We start from the raw sequence: 21,201 nt of genomic DNA, 5'->3' as shown, positions 1-21,201 counted from the left end.
TAATCTTCTTGAAACCAACTTAATAACCTTCTGGAAGATTAAAAATATGTAACTATTAACATTTAGTAAGATTGCTAAAGCTTGCTTATCCCTACTAACAAATAAATGTAGCTGTAGAAGTCAGAGACGTGGTAGCTTCCCTGCAGCAAACCACTTCTAACAATTAGACATCTTTGGTGAGAGACCCAGAAAAGGTATGACTGATGGTTTTCTTAGACTAAACTGAAGTACTAAACGAAAAACAAATTAGGTACACGTGTTCAGTATATTGAGATTAATTTTACTATCATGGTACCATTTCCTTAGCTGCTTGGATTAACAGCAATTTGTCTGCAGAGAAGTGAACATGTGTCCAAATCACTAAACCAATCAGCACAGTTCAATAAATTTCTCCATGTATGTATTTTGAAACTGGATAAATGTTTCTAATAAACAAAATGTCTAGCATTTGTATTAATAATGACTTCCTATACAAGTAACATGAAATGTATTCATTCAACCAAGATATGTGAGACACTGTGCTAGATTTAAGGGATTAAAAATAAATAAAACAATGTTCGTCCCTGAAGCTCTAGGCTAGTGGGAGACAAGCAATAATTACAATATTAGGTAATGTGGCTCTAATAAAGACTTGGACAAAATGCTCCTGTGAACATGAGTTTTTTCTACTAATCAACCTAGGGAAAGATAACATAATTAACTATCACAGAAAACCAAAAACATAGTAAATAACATATGAGAATGGTTGATTTTCAGGTCAATAATAATTACAATGACTATTTACATGTTATGGCTGTTGCTGTTTTATAGAACACTTCAATATTGTAAGGTAGATAGGCCAGCTTAATTATCACTTTGTATCTTTATGATCTTTGTAAACAGTCAAGCAGGAATCTTGTCTTTCATCTTTGTATTCCAAGGTCTAGCACAGTACCTGTTACACACTAAGTTTTAGCATATGTTGAATGAATGCATGCACATGCACATGAATATGATGATTACATAAATTCCACACTTCTGAGTTCACAGATAACAGATCTAAGTGGGAGAGACAATAGTTGAAAGGACTATTTGATATCTGATACTTCAGAGAGGTTCACTAAACAAAGGAAAATGAAACTTAACAGGGATCAATACTGAGAGAACTTTTTTTATAGCAGACATATGTGATTGTTTTTTTATGTTCTTTCTAGCTGTATAATCATGGCTCTGTACTAGATATTTGGCAACTACCTACTGAATGAACAGATCTACCACCATAATTATCTTGTGGATCCAGCTCCTCCTGTTTATTGGCCTGAACTGTAACAGCTTTCTTTGCACCTCCACTCTCTTCCTATTCCAAAGGAGCTTTAGTTGCCATGTTGGTCCCCCTAAATACTTTTTGTAACTTATTTTCAAATTTCCTAACTAGCTCCCTAGGATTCAGGACCCTTCATTTAAAGAATATCATTAAAAAAACAAAAAAGCGTAGGAAGTGCATAGTACAAAATCCTGGCACTGGCACATAGCAGATACTAAATGGCTAAAAATTAATGAGCTAGGTTGTCCTGGGAATACTAGTTATTCATATGCTTTAAAATGAGAATGGATCCCTATAAAAAAACTAATTTGTTATGAAGTAGAAGACTTCAATAAGAAGGAAAATATAGGATAATGTAAAAATAATCTCTGCTGAGCTCTTTAGTTTCCCAGCTGCTGTTTACTGCTGGGTTTCTTAGAGCCTCGCCCTACATAAGCACAGTTTAGGAATCTGCTAATGATTTGCCAGGAATGTGGATCCCGATTTTTGGGTTCCATCTCTGTAGTTCCCGTCCCTTCAGGGTTTTGAGCGTCAAGTTCCAGCCACTGCTAACTCTGAACTCTACCTGGGTTTCTCAGCCTATTAAGACTATTGTTTCCTGCTAGGGTTGCATTCTTTTATTCCAATTTGTATTGGTTGTATTCCAATTTGGAAAACGCCTTAAAGGAAAAAGCCAGGATGAATGCGGAACTCATTTCACATGCTTCCCTTCTCTGAAGGATCCTACTTACTTAGATCCTGCCTATGCTGATTGTTCTCAACGTCTTCAAACAATGTGTATATTTTGTTCAGTTTTCACAGATTCTCTGGCAGATGGGTTATCCTAAAATAAGTGGTTATGGCCTGAACTGAAGCCTGGTCACAGAAGTCTCTTATTGGTTGCTCATTTCTCTGATTTCTTCTTTTCTATCTTTAAAAAGTCCATCAATGGTTACTTCATATGTGTTTCTAATGATGCTAATATCTGATGTTTTTGATGATATAAATCTGCTTATCATTTCTGCTTCCATGGTAGATTGCTTCCTCAAGTGTTTGGTGCTCTTTCACTGTGAGATCATTTTTTATCTATTTACTATGGGGGAATCCTGAGTTTAAGGTGAATACATTGTCTTTAAAGAGAATTTATGTTTGTGTCTGCTCAGAGGCAGGTTGTGTACAGACCTGGGACATATCATCTCCAACTAGTCTCTGCAAATTATTTCTGGATCCCTCACCATCTTATTCCTGCCTGATCTATACTACCTCTGATTTTTAAAATAATGGTGCTTTTAAATGAGCACTAAATAAAACACGATACACAGTTTTGATGTGGCCAGAGCCAAGTAACAAAGAATTATTACCAACCGTGTTCTGGAAATTCTACTAGCGCTAGTATAGCCTAAAGATATATTACTTCTTTTGCCAAATATGCAAAAACAAACTGCAACACAAAGAAGGGAGAAATGCATAATAACTAGATAGTTGAAAGGACATGAAACTTCTTATTTATGAAATCAGCTATATAAATTATAGTTCAACTTATTCTTTGATGCTGTAAAAATTTACAAAAAAAAGGGCAAAACAAAAAAACAAAAGAAAACAATGTGCACTGGATCTTGTGATGAGACCTACAGTGAATGTGTCTGCTCTGTGCTCTCCCCTTCTCTCAATCATTCTGATCACATAATACCTCCACCACAAAGAGGATTTACTACCTGGTCATGAACTGAAATCCTCAGTTTTTTTCATATGATCCACTTGATGTTAAGTTAGGTTCCCCCAACCTACATTTCTGAAGTTTGAGTTTTAATCCTAAATGAATCACAATTGAAAATCAAAAGCATATCGAATCCATAACAAATTGGATTTTCAATTTGAAATGTTTACTTTTTTATGTAACATGTTAAATGGAGTTACTCTTCCTGAGTGAAAAATTTTAACAGCTGACAAGTCTAGGTGAGAGGTTATAAATACCTGAGCAGTAGTTAAAAGTAAGATTGAAAATGAGGGAGATTTAAAAAAAAAAAATACTATAATGAAAAGCAAATTCAAGAGCAGTAACTTTGGAAATAACCTGACAGACCTAACTAATAAGAGCACATAACTAGCATATTCAGTAGTATATCTTACTGGCAGTCTCTTTTTATGCATTCAACTAATGAAAAGGTATTTTTCTAACCCCTCAATTAATAAGCTATATCTGGTTCACATTTTTCAATGGGAAATAACTTTAATAGTTTCTACTGGACCCAACTAATTTTCATTGCTTTTTATTCCAAAAATATATGTCTAAAATAAAAAAGGAAAAATCAGGCACTGGAAATATATTTTATAGATCAAAATGTTACAGAGGGAAAAATAGTTTTCAGGTAAATAAATCTTTAAATAAATTTAGAAGCTTCTCATTTTATTTTATTTTATTCTTTGATGTGTTAACCTTAAAAATCTCAGCTCTTGACAATGCCTTTAAAAACTTGATTTTATACCTTATAAATCAAAGTTTTTTTACTGTATAAATCAACATTTGATTTTACAGTATAAATCAACATTTATACTGGCAATGTGGTTTTCAATTTTTAAGAAGTTGAAATACACTCAGAAAATTAATTTATGTTATGCCCCCTAATGCTACATATTTTAAGAGAGACTGCAACATTCTATTATAAAAATAACACTTAGAAGGAAAAATTTTTCAACAGTGAAGAAGTACAAAAATTCACATATATTCCCAATATTTAAACCTAACTACTAATATCTAGTGTCTTTCTTTTTGATCTTTGCTTTTTTTCCTATGCATAAACCATTGTGTAATACAGTTTAATTATATCTTACATGTAATTTTGATTCCTTTTCCCTGACTTAGCCTTGGAATAAGCTAAACTTGGATAAGTAAAGGTAGTCACTATTGATTATCTGTGCTCTATTCTCTGTAGTTTAAAGTAAACATGAAACTAAGAGTCACCACATACTTGTGATTTCTTTATCATCTGTCGATTGCATAGTTCCATTAATCAAGTAACAAATAACCACAGTAAAGGTTTACCCTTCAAAGGAATTTTACTTCTCACCTTTTGAGCTGCAAGATGGAGGGCTGTTCTCTGGCTATGGTCAGTTTTATTAACATCTGCTCCTGCCTTCAGGAGAGCATCCGCACAATCCAGTCTGTCAGCCAACACACAATACATGAGTGGTGTCCTCCCAAACTGGTCTTCTTTGTCTTTAAGGGCAGAGTTTCCTAGGAATATAAGAAACAGATAATGAGTGATACTAAGCATTGTTATTACCAGTGTAACTCGGAACACTTATTAAGCATTGATCATCAAGCACTGTGCTACATACATGAAATACGTTGGCTTATTTTTTCTTACCTTATGAAATAGATAGTACCACCCCATATTACAGGAAACAGACTCGGAGATGTTAAGTAACCTGTTTACATTCCACTGGAAGCTGGTGGTAAGGCTAAATTTCAAACTGACTGTTGATCTAAAGGTTATATTCTTAACCACTATGTTATACTGAATTAACATTTAGAGATATGGAACTCACTCCTTTCTTCTGTCAACAAACATTTAGAGCAGACCATACACCAAGCATTGTGGTATGTTTTTATGAGAGAAAGAAACACGAGTCATGGTTGCCTTCCCGTTTTAGACAATATGGAGCAAGTGCACACTATGCTAATTCTCATTTTAACTAACTAAAAACCTAGGCAAAATACACAAAAGGTGGAGAAAAGAATGCAGATTGGCTAGGGACTATGGAATTCAGGGAACAACCTGCTGGTGAATTCCTTGAATTTCCTTCTTTCTTTTCTTTTTTTATTTGCCTCCTATATATAGTCAGCCTGGGTGCTTAAAGCCCACAACCAGAAAAATCAATGGGCAGACACAAAATTCCCCAAGAACTCTGCTCTCTCCAGTGAAGAGTTTGGTGAGAGGGTAACCCTGCAGTCATCAACCGTTTTGACCATTCCCGGTCAACTTAAAGTATATACAACAAAAAGAACAGCACCTCTTTTCCTCCCCACTGGGCATTGCAGAGACTATGGGGAGGAGTCCAATGGATCTTCATGCCCTGAATTAAACAAAAGATAGCAATGAGGTGCTATCTTAACCCTTTCCAACTAGGGGTTGGGGAGGATTATGGAGAAGAGGAAGCTGGAGAAAACAGTTTTAAAAAATTGGTGCATAACGTCATGAACAACTCTGAGCAGCCCGTGTGTGAAACTGACCAGAATCAAAACAGAAAAAGCTTTGAAAATTTAACTATGGGTAGAATATCACCCAGGTTCTAAATTGGCCTGGGTAGCACAGAATTGGGGCAGACCAGAAAAGCCGTGCAAGAGCTCTGAAAACTACCTTGACATTTGAATCATAGTCCACAAAACTGGAACAAAATGTTCTCTCTAAACCTGAACAGATTGTCAGTGTATTAAAGTAGGAGGTTCAAATAGGATCTAGTCTAATAACATAATAAACAAAATGCCCAAGATATAATCCACAATTACTAGACAAACCAAGAGCCAGGAAAATATTAACTTAAACAAGAAAAGGCAACCAAAAGGCACTAATACTGAGATGATACAGATATTAGAATTACTTGACAAGGATTTTAAAACAACTATCATAAAAATGCTCCAACAAGCATTTATAAACACTCTTGGAACAAATGGAAAAATGCAAAGTCTCGGCAAAGAAAGAGAAAATGTAAAGATAAACCAAATGAAAATTTTAGAATAATAAACACTTAAGAAGTAAGTAAACAACCAAATATATTAACCAAAATAAATACCTCACTGAATAGGCACAATAGCAGAATGGAGATGACAAAGGAAAGAAGCAGTGAAATTGATGATACCACAGAAATTATCCAAACTGTACAACTGATAGACAAGAGAAACAGAAAGGATTGATAGAGTCTCAGGGCTCTGTGGGATAATAACAAAGTACCCACCATTCATATCATCAGAGTTCCAGAAAGAACTTAGGAAAAAGAACAAAGGTTTGAAAACATTTAAAAGAATAATGACTGGAGATGGCCCAAATTTGGTGAAAGACACAAACCTACAGATTTAAAAGCTGATCAAAGGTGAAACAAATAAACCCAAAGAAATTCATGCTGAGTTAATCATAATCAAATTTCTGAAAACTAAAGATAAATTATGAAAGAAGCAAGAGAGAAAAAACACACTAGTTATATGGGTGCAATAATTCAAATGACAGTGTATTTAAGAGAAACTATGGAGGCCAGAAGGCAATGACACATTTTGCAAGTGTTAGGGATTGGGTGGGAAGATGGTTTTAGCTAGAGGGTATAGGGTTTCTCTTGGGAGTAATAAAATTGTCCCAAACCAGGAGATACCATCACTCCTGCCATGTACTTTAAGTGAAAAAATGTTACTTTCATCCTGTTAATGGTCAGGTGTTCATGTACTTGCTGAGGGTAATCACGTACCAGTTGGGCATGTGGGATGTCAATTCATTTTAAGGTGTTGAGGCATGAACTCTGCTAATGGGGGAAGAAAGTTGATCAAACGAAATACTTAATTTGGGGCAATATAAATGCTAGAGGAAAAAATGTTGACAAAGAATTTTCTCAACATCTGTCTGAGTTGTTTTTTGCCTGAAACTAAGCTACTGTTTTAGTTCTAGGTATTTCAATATATATATATTTATATCTTTCATGTATTGGGACCCAGAAGTACTTTATAGCTTCTCAAATAACTCACTTTGTTAATCCATGTTTCCACATATCTCGGTAATAAAGCGAGAAAGGTCATTGCTCTTGAAATTTGAAAGAGCTTTATAAATACATTCAGATTGTATATAACTCCTGGATGAGGCAGGTATTCTTTTTCAAAAAACATGATTTTGAAAATGGAGGCTAATTTTGCATCTGATTCAAAGTATCTGGTAAAAGAAGCCTTTGTGCATAAGTCTTCTGAGTGGTAAATCAGTGCTAGGTATTCTCTTGTTCCAATATCTAATCTGGAAGATTCCAGAGATGCTATCACTGCATTTATAGATAAGGACTCATTTAAACCTAAACTCATTAACAGAACTAAAATGTATTACAAGTAATATTCCTTTTATCATTTGAGCCCTTCTGGAATCAAAGTGATACTTTTGGAGAATATGCTCAAATAAGGCTAATCACTAGTCTTCCATTATTAAAGGGCACTCTCTGCTGGTACCTGATTTGTCAGTGTTAAGCATTAGCAAGATGGTGATAAATTGTATAACAATTTCCCCTCAGACTGGGATTCCTCCTTGGGAACTTTCGTAAGGGGGAGTATTTAGGAAACGGTCACAAGAACAAATGTTGAGAAATGGAGGCAATCATCACATACTGGGATAATCCTAACTGCTTATGAGGCTTCTTAGGGCCAAAGTGAAGTTGGCACCACAGGGCTAATAGGTAACTTTACCTCCTAGAATTTTAGGCCATTTGCTGTGCTCTTCCCATGTTTGCTGTAAGATACAGGGAAACTTCAAGTCTTCTCTTCAATCTGACATACTTTGTTTTTGTGTGACTAGTATTTATACTTCCTAACAGAGATTTAATTGGGTTATGTCACCACCATACAATATGTTGTGCCCGTAAGACATAATTTGTGTATTTGAGGAAATTGAAAGCATGCATCCCCTATTCATGATTAGAAAAAGCAGCATTCAGCCTCACTTGGATCCTGTTTTCAGTTGCATTAGGGGGATAGCGGCTTTAAGGCTGGTTTCTGAGTACCTAGGGAGGGGCCCATCAAGTTTTGAGTTTCCTGGCTAAAATCAGTAACACTAAAGAGAAACCTGTGCCTTTACCTACATACCCCACCCCTTTCCTTAGTTTCTCAATTATTACATTTAGGTAATACCTGTCCAGTCTATGCAATAGCTTATTTTGATGTTTAAGTCAAATGATTTATTGTTTGGAAGTGTTTGGTAACTCCAACATGTACAAACGTGGGGCTTATGATACAAACTAATATTTGCTGAATGGCGGTATACTTAAATTTGCATTCCTGTCAGGAACAGCTAATATAGAAAGCAGCTGGCTAGTGTGCTGTGTTGTTTTAATTGTTCTGGCAACTGCGGAGATAGCTTCTAATCCATGACCAACTGGTGCTTGCTTAACTGGGGCTAGCCTTCTGCATGTGCTCAGCCTGAACATAGCTCAGAAAGCTGAGCTCGAAAGCCACTTGACGTGACTGGGAAGCCACTGCTCGCTGCATTCAGTTATTTTAGGGCTACTTGAAGCAGAAAAGTCTGTAGGGTTAGTGGACTGGAATATGCAGAAACCAGAGTTCCAATTCTCGCAGTTAGAGGAAATGGCTGTCATTTGTAGTGACAGTTGTACCCATCTATACAACATGGTATATGGCACCATGGTATCATTCTGTGCTGACATTTTATTTGCATGTTCTAAAATGTTACCTTCCTATGGCATAAAAAATGCACTGCACTTACTTTCACCCACCCACTTCTTTACACTTTTTGTATTGTCACCATCTTGGAAGGGCATTTGTGGTAATTCAAAAGATACTTGCTTATTGTTATAAAGTCAACATGGAAACAATGGAAAGAGCATAAGCTTCATAATCAAATGATTTGGTCTGAGGCTCAACTTTGCAGTTATTAGCTTTACAACTAAATTCCTTAACTTCTGAGTCTCAGTGTTCTAATGTATAAAATGAGAATAATAACAACATGAGATACTATATTTTGAGGGCACTTGAGATTTCACAGAATATTTTTACATATTATCATATTCTAATTGTTGTGGTATCTTAAGATATCAATTACACTCATTGCTAGCTTGAAATTATCATAGTTGTTAGATTTGCCAGTAGGTTTTGCTATTTAATATTTTAATAAAAATGATTGCAGATATATTGCTATTATCGTAATTTTAAAATACTTTGAAAACTGTATTTTAATACAACTGATTTTCTTTGAAATCCCATATTTACAAGAAAGTGTCCATAAGCTTTACCAGATTGCCAAAAGGGACCATGGCACAAAAAAAGAAAAATCCAATCCAGATAACCACTCTGTTCATCAGTCAAGGTTTAGACCTAATCAGCTCTTTCTTGTCTCATTCTCTATGTATACAGACATATGAATGTACATGTGTATGTAGAAATATCACCCACATAAGGAGGCCCCATGGTTTAGTAGTTAAAAGCATGGGCTCTGAAATCAGACTACCAGGCTTCAATCTCAGTTCTGCCACTTATTAGACAAGTTACTTAATCTCTCTAAGCCTCAGTTTCCTCACCTATGAAATGAAGGTGATAAGAGCTCGTTGTAGTCTTTCACTATTAAATGAGTTAATGTGTTGCAAAATACTTAGTACAGTGACTGGCACATATAACATAATTTTTTAATGTTGGCTAATTTTATTACTGGTATTAGTATGGATGCATATACATGCATATATATTTACAAACACATATGTACATAAACAAGCATTTGTAAAACATTTAGTGACCCTAACATTTAAGGTCAGGGTTGAGGTGAAGGTCATGACACTACTTGACCACTTGTGAGGCTTCTTGCCACACCTAACTACTGTGATAGGACATGTCATAAAGAGAGAGAGAAAATGATTGATAGAGATTTATACTTGCTTAGAACATGGACAAGGAAACAAAAGTTGTGGCAGAATCAGAATGGCACTGCCTGTCACACCACCACACTACAAACAATCCCAACACTATTAGCAGTAATGACAACATCATGCACTGTGCACATTTAAAAATTATTTTGTTTGGTTTTCACAAAGAATACAGCCTATTCTTGGTTGCATTTAGTCCTTTATTGAGACATTTCTGAGACTTTATGACTTGATTTATTTTACTGTAAGTCTGACTTGACATAACAATAATAGTAACATGGTCCAAATTATTTTCTACTATGTGTCAGGGCTGATGCCAGATCTATTTTTGAGATATGACTGGCATATAGCATTACATTAGTTTCAGGTGTACAACATGATTTGATACATAACTATTTGTGAAATGATCACCACAATAAATCTAATTAACATCAATCACTACACATAGTGGCTTCAAAATTCAAGTTGATCTGTTGTTTTTCTTGCGATGAGACCTTTTAAGATCTACTCTCTTAGTAACTTTCATATATACAATACAGTATTATTAACTATAGTCATCTGGAATGTTTTATAATCATCTCATTTCACTCTGACACAAGCAGAGTATTACTACGTATAATTTACAGATGAGGAAACTGAGGCTTCAAAAACTAAGTGGCTTAGCAAAGGTAATACAGCTCATAAATGACAAAGCTAGAATGCAAAACTCAGGTTGATCTGACTCTAAAATCCACATCTTTCTACTACACTACATTGTATAGTATTAAAATGAATCTCCTAAGTACTATTACACAGCATTTACTAATATATAGTAAAACCTTTACTATGTATGTTTTGCTTTTTGGGCCCAGGACTGAGACCTAAATCATCTGAATCTAGGACATAATGAATTGTTAAAACATTAATCCACTGTAATAGGTTTAACACTAAAAATTGCTACTAAAATGATGTCTCATTCAAGGAAAGCCTCTCAGTTCTCCTTCAGGACAATGGGCAGTACAGAAAGTGTTCGATTTAATTAGTTGTGCATGTAGAAAGAGATGCTCATCTGTTTCCATGGAGTCAAACCCATCACTGACATACTTCTCCATGGAAACAGAGCAAGGAAAACAGAAAATGCTAAAGTGAATGAATTCACTGAGCAGTTGGTGAGCAAAGATTCAAGAAAAAAAACAATTCATCTGTAGTACTATGTTACTAATTTAGAAAAGAGAAAGGGCATATATGCAGAGTTCATCAAACATGTGCTATGTAAAAAGAACATTAAGACACACTGAAATTCAAGATGAATATAGTAGCAATATACAAATGTTGGGAAATACCACATAGCAAAGGTATCACTGTCTTCGCACAGAAGACATAATAGCAGAATTCTTACATGATGAGTAGTGTTAGAGCTCAAAGTCAGTAATCAGTAAGGGGTTCCTTAGACAAGATGTTAGAAAACATAGGGAACCAATTTACAGATCAATTTATCAGCTCTACTGATTTCTCATCTTTTTTTTTCTTTGACTTTAAGGATTTTTTTCTTTGGGGGTATAAAATTATAAGAATATTTCAAGTTTTATTATGTAACACATTAGTTAATTTTTTATGACTGAGGCTATATAAATATTTTAAATTTATAACATAATGCATGTTTTGTTTTCTTTGAAAGAAGGTTACATTTTCCACTAAAATAATAAAGAATTCATTTTATATGATATTTTTTCTTGAGATACTCTGACTTAATTTTTTTCCAATGGAATTTAGTCCTAATCTGCCTCCCAATTTAATTCAATTCAATTAAACTCAATTCACATTTAATCCCAGTCCTCAAGATGATTATAGACTTCTTGAGAGAAAAGATACTTAAAAGAATGATAGTAGTATTTATTCATTACCTCAACAAATATTTCTCATGTGCCTACTATGTGCCAAGTACTATGCTGGATTTTGAGGCTATAGTGATGAATTAAACAGGCCCAGTCTATATTCATGGAGGCTACTAGCTTATAGGAAAGAGATGTTAATATAGTTATACATGTAAATATGCAGTTAAAACCTGAGACAAGTTCTACAAAGAAAATCGACAGAGTTCCAAGAAAGAACAAGAAAGTTCCAACAACAAACAAATTTCCCTGAGATGGTGGTTAGAGCAGACCTCTTTAGCAGCCACCTGATATCAGAAGAATATGTAAGAGTTAGTCAAACAGAGAATTGGGAGAAAATTATTTCAGGCAAAATCCCTGACATGGAAAAGGGCTTGGTAGATTTGAGAACCTGAAAGAAGATAAGTTCTTCCAGGAAGAAGAGTGGTGAAAGGTGAAGCTGGAGAGGAAAAGAGGTACAGTTGTACTTTTAAATTTTATTCTATGCACAGTGCATAGAAATCAATTAGTTTTTGAGCAGGAAAATGACTGAACTGCATACACAATTGTCTGTGCAAGTAAACATGGAACATTTGGCCAAAAAGTTCAAAAAGGAAAAACTAAACTACAGTGTTTAAGATTTATACCTAGGTCACAAAACTACAATGTAATTTTTACCATTAAAGTATAGATAACAAATTACTCCAAGGCAGAGGGAAGGATGTATTAAGGCTTCTGGGGGAACAATGTTCTGTTTCTTGATCTAGTGGTGGTTACAGGGATGTCTGATTTATATTTATTTGTTAGAACTGTAGATGCAAGTTCTATATACTTCCTGATATTTATATTTCAACACTGTTTTATTTTCTTCTAATAAAAGAGTGGATTGAGGTAAAGTAGTAGGAACAATGGGTGCAGACAGCTCAGGAAGCTTGGTTTGGGCAGCAGAGTGATAACGGTCCCCAAATCCATTCTCTGATTTTTTCTTTTTAGGAATCGAACACCCTGAGATTTAGCTGGACATGATGCCATCCAGAAGAAGACACTTTAGCCTCTTTTGTCCTAGGTGTGGCTCTGTGTCTAAGCTAAGCCACGTCCTAACCGAGAAATTGCTGTCTTGCACTCTGCTTGCTGGCTGGGCTATGACTACAGGGAGAGTATCTGCCTCTGACTTAGAGATGGAAGCCACATGCTGAGAATTAAAGGGCCAAGCTCTAGCAGCATTCCTAGGTGATTCGGTGAAGCAGAGATGTCTCTCCACCCTAGGCTGCCCACTTACCTTTATACTATTATGAAGCAAAATATACTTCCATCTTATTTAAGCCAGTGTTATTGCAGTTCAGTCTGTGCACTGACAATTAGGAAGAAAAATAGAAAGACATGGCAATACCTAGAAGGGGGAAGAAGGAATACAGAAGGGATTCTTAAATAAGGGAAGCAATAGAGCATGCCTAAATGTTGATGGGAAGAACACAGAATAGAGGAAAAGGTTGAAGATGTAGTAATCAGAGGTTAAAAAAAAACGGAGCAAGGTCCCTGAGAAAATAGGAAGGGACAGAATACAGAGCATGTGTGGAAAACAGACCTTTGACTGAAAGAGATTTGCTCCACTTTAGCAGAAAGTGAGAAGAAGGGTGTAGACGTAGGCTGATTGGTAGGTATCATGCTGAAAGATGAAGGAGTGCCAATTTAAGGTCTCTAGGAAGTATGTGCTCTAGGAGAGAATGGAGAGAAGGAGAATTGGCAGTCAGAGGTTTTGGCAGAATGAGGAGGTATGAAATGCTCATTAAGGTAGCATGATGAGCAAATAGTGTGGAGTGCCTCCCAAAGCAGGTAAGCATGAATTTTGGGGTGCTACCAATTGCTCAGGGGTTAGCAGAGGTTGATGGAGCACCCAGAGTTGGGATTGAAACAGCTAGGTGCAACAGGAGGTGATGAGAAAAGAGAATTTTCGAAGAGAAGGATTTTAATAACAGACTGTGGAGTCAGGGCTGAATGAGGGCCAGTGGGGACATAAAGACAGGAGGAGACTGACAGTTGAAAATGGCCAAGGTAATGGATTAGAAGTCTCAGTGATATTGGAAAACTATTGTTCTCATTAGTAAGCAAGCTGGAAGTAAAAAAGTTTGTGTTGAATGGTGGAATGTTTGAATGAGTGACTCTGAGGCAGTGGACGATGTCAAATTCCAGGGAGTGAGTAACTGTGAAGCTGAAATGAAGCTGAGTTACCAGGTGATAACGTCTTTGATAGAGAAATCTTTACAGGATATGTGGCAAAATCATTTGTCCTTAAAGATAAATAGGGTTTATTTAGTAGAGAAGGGGGTAAAGTGGTAGAAGGTGGAAAAGATGAGAGGAAACAGACATGCAGAGAAAAGTAAGACAAAATTCATGGCATACTGGGGAATAGGAAACCTAGCGAGAATTAGGGCACATGGGTAGAAGTTCCTGAGAAACTGGAAATGTAGGACAAAAATAAATACTGAAGGAACTGGCATGGGGTTTCAAGCAATGTGGATGGTATTTTAAAGCCCAAGTTGTCAATCAAGATGCCACTGGTGTGTAAAACGATTACAAATAATATACATTTTTATTTATTTTCTTTGGGACTAATGAGTTGTGAATAGGTGAATTTGTGGTTTTCAAAATTCTAGAAAATTCTTAATCATTTTGTCCTTGAATACTGTCTCCCTTCTATTCACTTTGTTCTCTCCTTCTAGAATTTCTATACTGCACCTCTCTATATACACATGACAGGGAGAACACTGAACCAATTTCAATCAATTGAATCAATGACAGGGAGAACATTGACTCAATTTAAAATCATTAAAGTTTAAATTATTTGTAAACTTTAGTACTTTGGGTATATACTAAATACTAAAGATCATTATCCACTATCTCATTCTAGATCTCTGTTATTACAAAGATGAATTAATTCTCTTGGCACCTTAGAGTATATATCTGGATTCAATACCAAGTACTCAGATATTTTTCACATCCTTTTCTCCTAATCCTAATTCATATTCTTAAATTTCAGGACTTAATTTCTTTTCTGTTCAAGTCCTGGAATAAAACATAAATAATGATATATATCCATTAAAATGTGTAATTACATTGCAAATTAAAACTAAGACCAATGTACTTCCTTGGGCCAATTTTTTTTTTATTGAAGTAGTGCTGATACACAATTTATATTGGTTTCAAGTATACAACACAGTTGCCCATATTATTAAATCCTCACCCCTGCTAGTTACTATCTGTCAGCATAGACGTTACAGATTGGCTATATTCTCTATGGTGTACTACTCTCCCTGTGACCAACTTACATTATGATGGAGAATTTCTGTGCCCCTTTATCCCCCTCACCCTTCCCACCCACCCACTCCATCCCCTACTCCATGGTAACTTCCCTCAGTGTCCATGAGTCTACTGCTGTTTTGGACAAACAGTTATTTTTAAAGTTTCTGTATTTGTAGGGACTGCTTACCTGTGATGAGTCTATGAAGAGCACCCTTATCTCCATTAATAGCAGCAGCATGAACTTGTGATGCTAACAAGGAACCGGTAAAAAGCAAGTTCTCTGACCTATTCATAGTCTTCTCAAAAACTGGAGCAATCTGAAATTGATGATTTAAACCATGAGTATATGCAGGAAACATTTCTGAAAGCTGTCTCATCAGTTCTAAGTGGGTATATTATAAATATATTTGCTAGAAATGTTTGACTAGGATTTTAAAAATCTGCAATCTTGGTCCCAGAATTGCTATGATGTGGCAAATCAGGTGACCCTTTGTACAAGTTGCTCATCCTTAAAATGACAGGGTTAAACGATTCTAAGACTTTTCTCAGGGGCTAAGGGGAAAAAAGGGGGCTCAGTATTTAACACTAGCCACAAGTGACTCGAAAGCTACAGTGATCTCTAAATTAATATAGGTAATTTGATTCCACACTATACTAAATATTAGAGTTGATATTGGGAATAAAGGTGATGACCAAGCCATAAAATGTGTATGGTGTGAACTTATGGTCAGGTCAGAATTAACTAGATATAAGTTCTAAGTCCATTAAAGTTCTCTTTCTTTCATGCAGACAAAAGGAGATATTTTTATTTGTTCTCTTCTTATGTCCACCAGGGAAATGGACCAAGCTTGAGATCTTGATCTTAGGATCTTACTTGGAACACCACATCATTGGGGTTAATCATATTTCATTAAGGAAAATTTTGTTCTGACTGGTAGTCTGATATGGTTTGCTAGGACCTTCTAGAAATGCATTAGCTGCATAGGAAAATAGAGTTCTCTGTCATAAGAGTGTTTAAGCAGAGGCTGGATTATGTGAGAAATGAAGCAAGAATTCAAGCATCTGATGGGAAGGAAAGAAGGGTAGTTGCATCAGTGATCTTGCATTTCTTTTCTAAATACAAGACGCTTTATCAAAATTCCAAAGTTGAGTGCCTACAAGGACCAGGGAGGTAAAAGTGTTAGAAACACAGGGAGTCACAGGGATTTCAGCAAATTGGAGCATACATGGCAATCTAAACAGAGCAGCTGTTAATCAGCTATGTTAATAGCTGCCATTAAGGGTAGGCAAGCTCTCTTCTGATTTCACCAAAAAGAGTCACTCCAATGTCTGTGCCTCCCAAAGATCTGGCAGTTTTGTAAGATAAACATCACTACTGATGAGCTAGTTATTACTTGTGCTGGCACTGACAAGGATTATTGGTTCAAGTTCTGCCTTATAGTGAAAGTATTTTAATTTTGGTAAAGGTCAGCTCTTCACGTCTTTATTTTGCTGACAACTTGAGTTAACAGGCTAGCAGAAAATGGGCATTGTGAGACATTCCTGTCATGTCTGAGCATGTCTGTCATGTCAGAAAAACTACTGTCATATGCAGGATTACACATTAAAGTGACTTTAAAGAAGCTACAAAACAGGAGTTGGGGTAGAAACCCAGTAGAGGAGTCATTAATTGCACTTGGGCTCTAGGCCCAATTCTGTTAATAAGCAGCGTGCCTTAAGCTACTTCAATTCTCTGATTTTCTGCAACATGAAAAATGAAAAAAGTAGACCACAGTGATTCATTCAACAAGTTGAGTACCAATTATATGCTAGGCACTCTTCTCAACTTCATTTTAGATGGTCAGTGATCAGAGTTTTATGCACATCAGAATCACACACACACCCATCTCTTCATACCCTTTGAAAAATACACTAAGAATTAGATCTGTTGTGTAACTCAAATAATTCACCTCATAATTCTTGGCACAGTAACTGGTGTTCAGTAAATATTAGCTGGATGAAAAATCATAAGCAGAGTGCTAAGTCTGGAGGGTGAGCAGGATCAAAGTTTAATTTCTTGGAGTAATGGTTTCATACTCATTAAAAAATGTCTGCTCTTTTAAAATTCTCCCTTTCTACCTCTTCTGTCTTTCAGAGACGTGATGAGAACACTGGACCAGGAGAAAGGAGACCTACGCAAGAGTCTTGGCTCTGCTACTACCTAATTTTGTTACCCTGGTAAAGATATTCTCTAGGGTCCTTTTTTAGCTTAAATGTTGTTTTTGTTGTTTTAGTGCTAATGTTTTTTGTAAATAATTTTTATAGATGAAAATCAAAACCACTTTGTAATCATAAAGTGCCATAAAATGCAGAAAGTTATCATCGTCACTAATTATAAAACAAGACAGTGTTATAAATGCTCTAAAAATTATACTTGTACAAAACTTGTGGTGCTATAGTCCCAAGCAAAGAACTGTAATTCTGATTAGAACTAAAGGGTTGGTTGGTTGGTAAGTTCTCAGAGATAGTGACATTAGAGATGGCATTCCAGACAGAGGGGTTAAAGCCATTCAGACAGCAGGAAAGCTGGAGCAAAGGCATGGACTAGGGAGGTCCATTAAAAAAAAGCAGAATGCTTCCCGGGTACTAGTAGTGATTGTGTGGCTATCATTTGGGCACATGGACCTGGCTGGGTGTTTGTAGATGAGGCAGGAGCGCTCACTGTTGAGGTTAAGATCCCTCAACTGCTTGTAAAGAATTTTGTGATTGTCCTGTAGGAGTGATCCATCATAAGTAACAATCATCTCCCACTGAGCTTTTTCATTTTACAACATGCTATCCCATCCTATACCTTATCTACCCCTTACAGGAGCCCCACAGATCATTAGACATAAGTTATTGACTCATTCAGCGGACACCCTGAGAGGTGGCTCAGACTTTATAATGCAAGAATTAGCGCAGAAAGAAAAGGCAGCAGGCGAGGAGGCCAGCGATGGAAGATCAGGCCACAGCCCACGCCGGGAGGGCCGTGAGTCCAGGCAGGGGCCAAGGTAGTGCAGATCGGTCGGGGCCTCCCCAGCCAGACCCCTGCTACTCACCCTCGCCTCCTCCAGGACTCACGTCCCGGGGGCGGCTCCGGGAGGTACAAACCCCGTTGGGCCGCCCCTCCCGCCGGGACAGTACACTACAACCGGCTGGGACAGACCTCACCGGGCAGAAAGTAGAGCCCCTCTGCAGGCCGCCCGAGCCTCTGGACCGCACCGCCCTCTGGGAATCGTAGTTCCCATCATCTGATCGCAGACGAATATCCCCACCCCGCCCACCGCCGCTTATATCCCACAGGGCTCCGCGCTCAGAGGACTCGGCGGACCCGGGCCGAGAGGCTGACGGGAAAGAAGTTCTGGATGCCCGATGACGTGCTCAGTGAGAGTGATGCGGGACTACATTTCCCGACGTGGCCCGAGGTTGGCAGGACCCGGAAGTGAGGGTATGAGAGGCCTCTCTGGAAGTTGTCCTGGGTGTTCGCCGCTGGAGCTCCGGGTCTAGAGGACGAGGTGCCGCCGACGGGAGAATTCTCTGCTGCCGCCGGCTCCCGGAGCCCAGCCCATTCCTAACTTAACCCAGCCCTGCCCCGTCCCAGCCGCCCACGCCTGTCCTAGCCGCGGACCCCAGCGTTACCATGAATCCTGCCGTCTTCCTATCCTTACCCGACCTCGGATGCTCCTTGCTGCTCCTGGTAAGTGAAGGAATGACAGACCCTTGGGAAGAAGCTCGGCGTCCTCCCGCCCTCGCCGAGGGGAAACATGGATGCCCCTGTCCCCAGCTTTCCTGTCTTTTCCTCTGGGGACGAGGAGTGCACCCTCCCCCGCTGCATTCACTCTTTGCATCGGTCTGTCGGCTTCGCAGGCCCGGGTCCCCGAGACCTGAGGAACCACGGTCCGAGGCCAGCATCTGAACACAGGAGAATTAGTCCTGGGGTGAAGGATACGTGGGAGGGTCCCGGCGAGGAGCTCCCTCTTTCCCTGGCGTATGGAGGTGGTTTCAGTGTCGAGGGCTAGTGAACCTGGTGCTAGCCTGACTCGAAAAGACTGGGTATAGACCTGCTGTTTCCTCTCACCCCCTCCTTTTGGGAACGGTGTGAGGTCGACAGGTGCCGGGGTCTTGTGAATCTCTAGAGCCTTGAAACGGTGCCCATGTTGGCAGAGCCCTGTGTTGTGGCTTGATGCGATTGGTTAGGAACCCGGAACTGGAGACTGATTTAGTGTCCCACTGGGGGAATAAAGGTTTGAAGGGTGGAGGCTGTGATTACCTGAAAGCCTCAGCTCAAGGACCCCTTCAAAATTTGTTGTACCCTGCTCAGCCTCGAAATTTAAGCAGAGTTCCGAAGTGCTTCTGATTTGATTGTTACCAGGTGTTTTGCATAAATATGAACTCATTCCTGTATCCCCTCATCTGCGCAGCTCATCCCATCTTATAAAGGAATTGTTCCCCAGGCCTTCTTCCTCCAAAGTACTGTACATCTGGAGTGTGCAACCTAAGTAGTGCAGGCTGCAGGTCAGATTGAGACAAAAGTGAAGGACTATGCCATATGGCTAAATGAATTTTAAAGAGCTGTTACTATAATACAATATTTGAAAATAATTGTAGATTTTAAAAAAGGCAAATTTAGGATGAACATTCAGTCAAAACACTTTCTTTACAATTTCAGAAGCATATTTGACTCACAGGAAGTCCTTATAGCTGGTTACTGGCAGAAAGAACCGGGTCTTGCAGAGCTTATTCCACCATATTACATTAAAATTTGATTTCTGTGTTTTTGAGATCATTTTAATTTCTCTCTTCCTATCCTCCCTTCCTCTTTTCTCTCTCCGTTTTTCTTTGTGATTTGCAAGTCTTTGTGATATTCAAAAGTATTTTACTGTATTTGACCTTTTCGGAGGAAAAACACTATAAAAAAACTAACAAGAATGTCAAAGTACTTTTGAGAACTAAAAGTTATATATAAACATGGTAATATTAAATGATGTCTTATTGTCACTTCTCATACAGCAGTGAGAGACTTCTGTATGGAGGGAATTTTTTCTCTCTAGAGCTTTTTCTTCGTAATTATACATGGTGGGTCTGTTCACCTACAAGTACCAGAATAATACTCATTGCCATCACAGACCACTCTCTCTTTACAGACCCCAGATTACTCATCTTTTCCTTACCCATAAAATGCCCTGAATTATAAGTTGTCTTCCAGAAATTACTTTTAGGTTACCAAAAATACAAAGGGCAAAAATCTTAAGACATTAGAAAGAAAAGTTGAAATACTGAATAGGAAAACTATACCAGATGCACTTCCCTGGAATGATAGGTTTGGTTGTAGAGCTAACTTCGAGAAGGAGAAAGAATTTATTTTGAAATAACTCATTCTTATTACAGAAAACCTACAAATCTTGTTAAGTACAAAAAAGAAGGAATTTTTTTTCCAGTTCTAAAATCCAGTCAACCTTTTGAATATTTATTTAAGTAAATGTAGAGGAATAGAAACTTAGAAAACATTTTAGGAAATACCTATAAAGATTAATGGGCTGGAAAATAAAGCCCAGGAAAAGGTTAATAAACCAGAATTATGAGTCAAGCTAGATTCAATTTGAACACAGTGTTTACCAAAGTAGTTTTAATGGTCATATACTCGTTAGCAAATATTTATAAAACATCTGTCTAATCATAACTTGAGTTACCTAACTGGTAATTCTGTCTTACTGATGGAACCTGCTTACTCAGTATCTCACCTGTCTAAAAATATATCCTTATCTTCCCCAATGTACTTTCTTCCTCCACCCTTTAACTTCCTCTCTCAGACTTCCCTCCCACATACAGCCATTGAATCTCACAGTTCCCACCTAGCTGAGGTCATCATTTTTTCTTTAAATGATCTGCTCTAAAATGCTGTGATTTTACTGATATTTTACTACAGTGATTTTTTTCAGGCAAACTATACACCTCAGCCCTAAAGAACTAGACTAGTCAGATTTGGTGCTGTTCATAAGATAACGCTGACACATATAGTAGTAGACTTCTGTAGGCAAGTAATTTGTTCCCTGATCGCAGTCAATCAACCAACCAATTAAAAAAAAAAGCAAAGCAAGACTTTTGGTACATACCACTCTATGCCTAAAAAAATCTTCC

The 21,201-nt window shown here is 37.5% G+C and overlaps 2 protein-coding genes across 8 annotated transcripts in view; one reads left to right on the top strand and one right to left on the bottom strand.

Moving 5' to 3' along the window:
• The window catches only part of INVS (inversin), a 134,937-nt gene extending 116,606 nt beyond the window's left edge, over nt 1-18,331 (bottom strand). For 2 of the 6 annotated variants that reach the window (XM_036888378.2, XM_036888381.2), the window contains exons 1-3: nt 18,123-18,330; nt 15,233-15,362; nt 4,351-4,517 (exon numbers count right to left, since the gene is read on the bottom strand). In XM_036888378.2, the coding sequence (XP_036744273.2) occupies nt 4,351-4,517; nt 15,233-15,338 (273 nt within the window). In that variant the 5' untranslated portion in view covers nt 15,339-15,362; nt 18,123-18,330. Of the gene's footprint in view, nt 1-2,997; nt 3,095-4,350; nt 4,518-13,330; nt 13,460-15,232; nt 15,363-18,122 lie in introns of those variants that run through there. The other 4 variants (XM_057498887.1, XM_057498886.1, XM_036888380.2 and 1 more) reach the window with 4 other exon arrangements.
• Nucleotides 18,332-18,504: 173 nt separating this feature from the next.
• ERP44 (endoplasmic reticulum protein 44) overlaps nt 18,505-21,201 on the top strand; it is a 91,852-nt gene continuing 89,155 nt past the window's right edge. Inside the window, exon 1 of one of the 2 annotated variants that reach the window (XM_036888436.2) lies at nt 18,505-18,760. In XM_036888436.2, the coding sequence (XP_036744331.1) occupies nt 18,704-18,760 (57 nt within the window). In that variant the 5' untranslated portion in view covers nt 18,505-18,703. The remainder of the gene's footprint in view (nt 18,761-21,201) is intronic. The other variant, XM_036888437.2, reaches the window with a different exon arrangement.

Source organism: Manis pentadactyla, chromosome 3, assembly GCF_030020395.1.
Source record: "Manis pentadactyla isolate mManPen7 chromosome 3, mManPen7.hap1, whole genome shotgun sequence".
Classification (NCBI taxonomy): Eukaryota; Metazoa; Chordata; class Mammalia; order Pholidota; family Manidae; genus Manis; species Manis pentadactyla.
Note: the sequence above shows the minus strand (reverse complement) of the source record. Positions and strands in the feature narration are given on the sequence as shown.